The sequence below is a fragment of the Vipera berus genome (genome assembly GCF_964194415.1).
Source record: "Vipera berus genome assembly, chromosome: 4".
NCBI lineage: Eukaryota > Metazoa > Chordata > Lepidosauria > Squamata > Viperidae > Vipera > Vipera berus.
In genome coordinates this window covers 62,114,882-62,122,437 of record NC_138206.1, presented here as the reverse complement: position 1 = coordinate 62,122,437, position 7,556 = coordinate 62,114,882, and the positions used below count along the sequence as shown (strand labels likewise).

Below are 7,556 nucleotides of genomic sequence, written 5' to 3'. Positions count from 1 at the left end.
CTATTTGTTTCAGTGTGCTATGAACATTGCATACATTGCAAAACCGTTCCTAGCTTTGATATCTACTTCTTGTCAGTTGAAATTAAGATGATTGTTCTCTGGTAGAATTGTATCTTAATGTGAAATAAAAAAAATATTGCCATTATAGTAGTTTCAACACTTTGTTTAAAAAATATTCTTTATTGTATTACTTTTGTATTGTAAACTAGAGAAGTATATAAGGGAATAGGATGCTTTTTTTAGCTTTTTAAAATGGTGATCCAAATAGTGGTTTAGAATAACAAAATTCTTCCACCAATTGATGTTATTTATATAAAATACATATGCCTGTTTTCCTTAATCCAAATAAAACGGAACTATGGTGTATACACCGTGGATACTTTCTACAAACCCTGCTGCTCAGTTTTGCCATTTGTCTCAAGGGAAGTATTACAGAGGCAACTTTCTAAAAAAACAACCCACCACCATATGATCCTTCCATAGGAAGTGGCTGCCTTAACATTTGCAGATGAGGACTTTGCTTGCACCTTTTGCTTTGTACTATATTAATAAACAATTACCAGCCCAGACGTTCTCCCCTGTTCTGGATCAAATAATAGCTGGGGGACCTGCTGGAAACACCACCACCACCATGGTAAAAACCTCCATGATGTCTTCTTTAATTTTAGTCTACCTAAGCTGTTTTTTTTCTATCTTTCTGATGACTACTGGAAATTATTAAAACATTTCACATCCCTTCCCCACACTGTGAAGAGTTATTCCACTTATTTATTTAGTTAGTTATTCCATTATATACATGTTATCCTACATACAGATTTGAACCAGTTTTCAATCACTGAAAAGTTATATTTAGCTACTTATTTTGAAGTGTTTTCCATCTTGGTCATTTTTGTCATAGATACGATCTAGCACAGTGTTTCTCAACCCAAAATCTGCAACCTAACCCAAAATTTGCAACCTTAAGATATGTAGATTTCAATTCCCAGAATTTCCCCCGGACACTTTCAAAAGAGCGCTTAAACCCATGTTCAAAAGTAGCCTTAAGGAAAGCTCTTCTTGGAATGGAGCACCATTCTAAGCATCCATTCTCACCCACTCCCGCTCCCTTCCACGTTAGAAAGAGTACTTGTCTTCTATGGGCAAGCAACTTTTCTGCTAGTAGATCTAGGACTGGTAAATAGCATGTGGACATGGCTACCCATGTAGCAGAGAATAAGCAGAAGCAGGGCTTTTTTTGTCATAGAACGCTCAGAACGGAGTTCCGGCACCTTTTTTGGATGGAACCTTGTAGGGTAGGCAAGGTGGGCTTTATGACGTGTGAGTTCCGGCACCTTTTTCTTTTACAAAAAAAGCACTGAGCAGAAGTATACATTTTGCCATTTTTTTCATAACACAATTCAGATGAATGTCCAGTGGCCAACCCAATCTCAGTGCATAGTTGTAGACTTTTACCACCATGAAACTGGGGGCAATTGTCACCAGGTAAATTTCTGTCCACTGAGCATCTACTACACACCACAGCCTTTCTAAGAGCATTCTCCCCTGATATCTGGGAATACAAAGGGTATTCTAATTCGTAGCAGGTACTTAGGACATCTGTGGAATATCTGGTTGGACAAGTCTTTATTAGTGAGTGCTGTTTGAGAAGGAGAGTAACATTCAGGGTAAAATCAAAAGACTTCACCATGCGGGCCACCTCTTCCTTTGCTTGTACAAACTAACATGGGGTGTATCGGGGCTTGATTTGAGGTAGGGCCAAATTCCAGTATGTGGAAAAAATACCGGATGCCTCCATCTTTGTTTCCCATCTAGAGAGAGTCCACTGTACTCAAACTCCGGGAGTTAACAAACGAATTGAGCTGTGATCAGAGGGGATCTTTTGTTCATCCCCGAGCCCAGAAAGCTGGACTCAGATGCCCGGCGCTCTCGGCGACTGCCGCAGCCCGCTCAGGCCTGACTCCTAGCGGCCATGCATTGCAAGCGCCAGTCGCTCCTCTCTTCGCCCGAGAAATCAAAGCGCCGCTGCAGAAGACGGAGATGGGCGTCAGGAGGCCTCCGCTGCGGGTCTGCCTGCCACGGCATCCTCCTTCCCTTGCATCCCCCTAAGCCGCCGGTTGGCCTGTTGGTGGGCAGGCCGCAAAAAAAGGGGCCATGAAATTCCCGGGCTCCGTCCTCGTCTCGCTGTTCCTCTTCGTGGCCGAGACGGCGATCGCCTTGTATCTGAGCAGCACCTACCGCTCGGCTGGTGACCGCATTTGGCAATCGCTGACTCTCCTCTTCGCTCTCTTGCCTTGCATCCTGGTCCAGTTCAGCCTCGTCTTCATCCACCGCGACCTCAGCCGGGACAGGCCGTTGGTGTTGCTGCTCCACATCCTGCAGCTGGGACCCATTGTCAGGTGGGTGGGACGGTGGCTCCAGGAGGAATCCCAAGGCTGGGCTCTTCTCCCGAGGGCCCTTCAAGATGAATGAGGTGCCCTTGTTCGCGAATGGCACCAACCCAGGACAACAAGTTGTTACACGCTGCACAGAATGGCACCGTTGGTGAGGGGGTCCTGGCTCTATGACAAGGGATGAATCCATTGCTATAGGGAAGTAGGTGGTCGGACACCTACAGCAAATAAAGAGCTTGCTCTTTGATACATCGGTAAAGCCTATTCTCCTTTTAGCTGTCTGAGAATCTTTTTTTAAAAAATCATTATAAAACCAACTTGATATGGTGTGTTAATAAATCCTTCCTTTGAATGAACTAAAGTCGATATTAATGTTTCTCAATGTTGGCAACTTCAAGTCTCTCTGGAAATGGGATGCATAAAGAGAAATAGTGATTTAACTTTTAGCTAATCATTGTTTCTTGTATGCAATAAGTGCTTGGTCCTGAATGGCTCCAGCCCATGATAACAAGCTGTCACACACTTCATGGAATGGTACGATTGGCTAGGGAGCCCTGGGCCTTTAACTCACAATGTAAAATATTAAAATTCAAAATTATCATTTGACTATCGGGATATGAGGATTTTTAAAAGAATCAAGAATTTTAAGCCTCTCTGGCACCAATATGGTCTGTAGTATATAAATACAGTTTGTATATATAAAATATAAATATAATACACTCTACATGGAAAACGCCCTCGAAAAGTTGGTTCAAAATGTAGCAGTTGCATGGTTCTGTGCAAGTCTAGATTAGCACACATCACCTCTCTTGTGGAAATTGCACTGATTGTTGATTTGCTTCTGGATCCAATTCAAGGTGCTGGTTATCACATTTAAAGCCCTACATACCTTAGGGCCAGGTTATTTGAAAGACCCTATTTCCCAATTATATCTATCCAGCCCACCAAATCAGGGAGGCAGGGTATGATATGGGTCCCTTAAATTAAGACGGTCCACCTTGTGGGACCAACTATAAGGGCCTTTTCTATGGTGGCTCCGTATCTTTGAAACATCATCCCTAAGGTGATAACACTCGCAGTCCTCTTCATATTCTTCCGAAAACATAGTTTTCCCAGTGGGCCTCATGATCCAGGCTAGTATGGAGCCCATCGGGTGGTGGGCTGTTTGAATGTTGGCACCAGGGGCGAGGGGGTGTATTGGGTTTTGTTTGGGGGGTTTATTCCTTTAACCCGCCTAGCATCACCGCCAGAGAGTTGGATGGCAATATAAAATTATTTAATCAATAAATCATGCAGAGTACTGTGAGATACATGTGGCATGGGTTTAAGGTTTTTCACTGTCTTTGAGTCAGCTTTGACTCATGGTGAGTGTCTCAACCAGTCCCTACAGGTTTCTTGGTAACATTTTTCAGAAGATGTTTCCTATTGTCTCCTTCCTAGGACCTTGGGAGCGTGATTGACCAAAGATCACCCAGCTGGCTTTGTGACAAAGGCTGGACTAGAACTCACAGTCTACTGGTTTCTAGCCTGGTGCATTAACCATTACGCCAAAGTGCTTCTCTAGATATGTGTTGGGCTATGTAAATTCAGTAATGCTGAAAGTGGATCATATTAGCATGTAACATATTAAGAGAAGGAAACTTTTTTCTAAACAATCTCTTCCCATAGGGGTGTTTAGAATATGCTGGATGTTCACATAAGATACGTAGTGCTATTACTTTGCTCTATTGTATGATCCGTAATTTTAATAATCTTAAGTGTGAGTTAGCTGATTGGTGTCTATACAGATTGACTTAGGGAGTGACAGTGGGGAAATAAATGCACATGCGATCCATGATACTTTTGAAATATGTGATAGAAATAGATGGTTGTGATAGTTTCTCTTGTTTGTTCCTTCCAGGTGCATGGAAGTTTTTTATATTTACTTTCATGCAGGTAGAGTGGAAGAGCCTTACGTCAGTATCACTAAGAAAAGACAGATGCCAAAAGACGGACATTCAGAAGAAGTTGAGAAGGAAGTAGGCCAGGCAGAGGGGAAGCTGTTTACACACAGATCTGCATTTAGTCGAGCATCAGTGATTCAAGCTTTCCTAGGATCTGCACCTCAGCTAACACTTCAACTTTACATCTGTGTCCTACAACGAGAGATCACAGTAGCTAGAAGTACGTACAACTGTTTTTTCTCTATTTATGTTTCAGCAAATGCTTTGAGAAGGGAATTGTGGGTAAGTCTCTTTCTCTCTTTTTAGAAAGGTTCAGAAAAATGGTTAAAAGAAGTTATTGTGGTGTGACTAACTTGACATATGTTGTCAGCAACATTTGCAGGTGGTTGGTACCATCATAATATTTACTAATGTTCTAGGTGCCAATGCTTTTAAAACAAATATTACATACTAAAATAAAATAAAAAATGACTGCAATCTCAGATATTAGATTAGGCTAGAATTTTAAATTCTTCTCAAAGTATTTTTTTTTCACCTGAGACTACCAACTGAGAGCATTGCGCCACTCAAAGGTACCTCCAACAAAGAGATTTTCAAGTAGAATGATTGATAGGGGCTTAATTGCATATATTTGCATCAAGTCACCATTTGCTTAAACATGGCTTACTGACAAAAAACATTTGTTAGATTTATTTCACACAATAAGCAATAAACCATACTTTATAATCGTAATGTCTGTATTCACAGAACTCACTAAACTGAAGCCAAGTAAACCACATTATTTAGAGTTACCTTGTGGTAAGATGGGTGATCTTGTAATATAGTGATACATCTGAATGACATCTATATAAATATAACAGACCAGGGCTTTTTTTTCTCATAGAACGCTCAGAACGGAGTTCCGGCACCTTTTTTGGATGGAACCTTGTAGGGTAGGCAAGGCGGGTTGTATGACATGTGTGAGTTCCGGCACCTTTTTCTTTTACAAAAAAAGCACTGTAACAGACTATCTAGAAGAGAGTGGACAGCCATTTGTCTAAAATTGTATAGTAAAATGGGTCTCCTGCTCGAGCAGGAGGTTGGACTAGAGGATCTCTGAGGTCCCTGCCAACTTTGTTATTCTATGTTCTGTCTGTGCGTAAAGGACCTTTGAATCATCCTCCTACCAGCCAGCTGTTATATGGTTATTTTCAAACAGGATACAAAGCTCTTGGAAAGGCGTACTAACATCTTCAAAAAGAGCCTAAATAACAGTTGATGGGCAGTGAGAATAGGCAGCCATTTTACCACGCTCAATCCTACTGCTGGTAGGTGTTAAAACATGCTTCTATTAAGAAGAGGAACCCGAATAGCAGCTGACTGGTAGGGGACAGACTTCACAATTAAATGATACAACAGCTTTGCACACATGGAGATCTGAAGCTCAAATCCTTGGGCGGACTTTTGTAAAGAGGTTTGGAGGATTGCTGAGGTGTGAGTATGATGTTTCTCTCAAGCCCTAAAGAGCTAAAATATGAAGTGCTTGACTGATCTTTTCAACCTCCCTTTGTGTACATAATGGCTTTACATATTATGGTATGCCATAAAGCAGAGTGTTTTGTTTTGGCTCAGCACCATAGTACCAGGTTGTTCTTACTTAACAACCACAATTAGGACCAGCAACTCAGTTGTTAAGCAAAGTAGTTGCTAAATGGAACTGCAACTGTCCTTATGATCTTACTCAGCTTTTCTTTATTTTAAAGACCTGTGAATTGTAACAGTGAGGATTGGTCATAAAGTTCCTTTTTTCATCACTGTTGCAATTTGATGAACACTGTACAGCCGACCTTTGTGGCTTATAAGCAATAGTCTATATCCTTTCTGCGAGGTTAATAAATAAAAGTTGATAATTAAGAAAGTTGGGGTTTTGTGTAATGCATTGGCCAGTCATTCAGAAAAATAGTGTAGGGTTTCTAGTATTATTTTACATAGGTATTTGTGCTTAATTTTATAGCTTTTCTGGGAAAAATATTTTTCCAGCACTAGAAATAAGTAAAAGAGGCCTGGGAAACTGCTTTATTTAGGAAAGATAATATTTTAATGCTCTGTATGGTTTTTAATTTCCAATATAGTCCCATCCCTGCAGTTTGGATAGTGCTGTTTTTTTTAAAAACCTATTGTTTGTCATATTTATTTTTCCAAGGTATCTTCATGGTTCTTTCCCTCCTGTCAATTGTGTATGGAGCACTGCGATGCAATATTTTGGCCATTAAGATCAAGTATGACGATTATGACATCAGTGTGAAACCTGCTGCCTACCTTTGCATTTTCCTCTGGAGGAGCTTTGAGATTGCAACGAGGGTGATAGTCCTTGTCCTCTTCAGTTCAGTTCTTCAGATCTGGATCCTGCCTGTGGTGCTGGTGAATTTTTTTGCTTTTTTCTTTCATCCTTGGATTCAGTTCTGGCAAAGCAAGTGTACTCTGCCAGAAAACATAGAGAAGGCCTTGAGCAAAGTAGGCACCACCATTGTCTTATGTCTCCTCACTTTCCTGTATGCCGGCATCAATATGTTTTGCTGGTCAGCAGTGCAGCTGAAGCTTAATGATTCTGATTTAATTGACAAATCCCCAAACTGGAGTAGGCTGGCTTTGTACTATTTGCTGAGGTTCTTTGAGAATGCTTTTCTCTTACTAATGTGGTACACATACAAGACAGATGTGTACACATATGTATGTGCTCCAATGCTGTTCTTGCAACTGCTGATTGGCTACTGCATAGCTGTGCTTTTTATGCTTGTGTTTTACCAGTTCTGCCATCCATGCAAGAAGCTTTTTTCTTCCAATATTTATGAAGGATTGGTCATATGCTTCAAGTTTTTTTGTCATGTCTGCAAACCTCTGACATCTAGCAACTCTGTAGAAAAAGAGAACTTGAAATCCCCAGAGAATACTGAAAATGCTGCCCAGCCTAGTTACAAGGCAAATGAATCCCAAAATGGAAGCACTCAGCAGAGTGTATCTTCTAATGCATAGAGAGGGTATCTGAGTCTCACAAGACCCTGCAAAGAATAGTACTTCAGACCTTCTTTTGCTCATAAAACAGGTATAATAAATGGGATGTGTCGACATTATATCTTAGCCAATGTTTGTAGGTTTATCGTATGCAATGAGTTTGTACAAAGGTTTCTCCTTTCAAAGCTCTTGTGCTTATTATGATAGAAAGCATGTTTTCCTAGCAAGTTAT

The 7,556-nt window shown here is 40.8% G+C and overlaps 1 protein-coding gene across 1 annotated transcript; it reads left to right on the top strand.

Moving 5' to 3' along the window:
• Window positions 1–2,151: 2,151 nt before the first annotated feature.
• On the top strand, window positions 2,152–7,345 carry XK (X-linked Kx blood group antigen, Kell and VPS13A binding protein; the record flags this gene model as incomplete). The annotated part of the gene is made up of 3 exons (XM_081326980.1): window positions 2,152–2,396; window positions 4,291–4,553; window positions 6,516–7,345. The coding sequence occupies 3 exons, from the start codon at window positions 2,152–2,154 to the stop codon at window positions 7,343–7,345; spliced, it is 1,338 nt and encodes a 445-aa protein (XP_081183106.1).
• Between the last annotated feature and the right edge of the window lie 211 nt (window positions 7,346–7,556).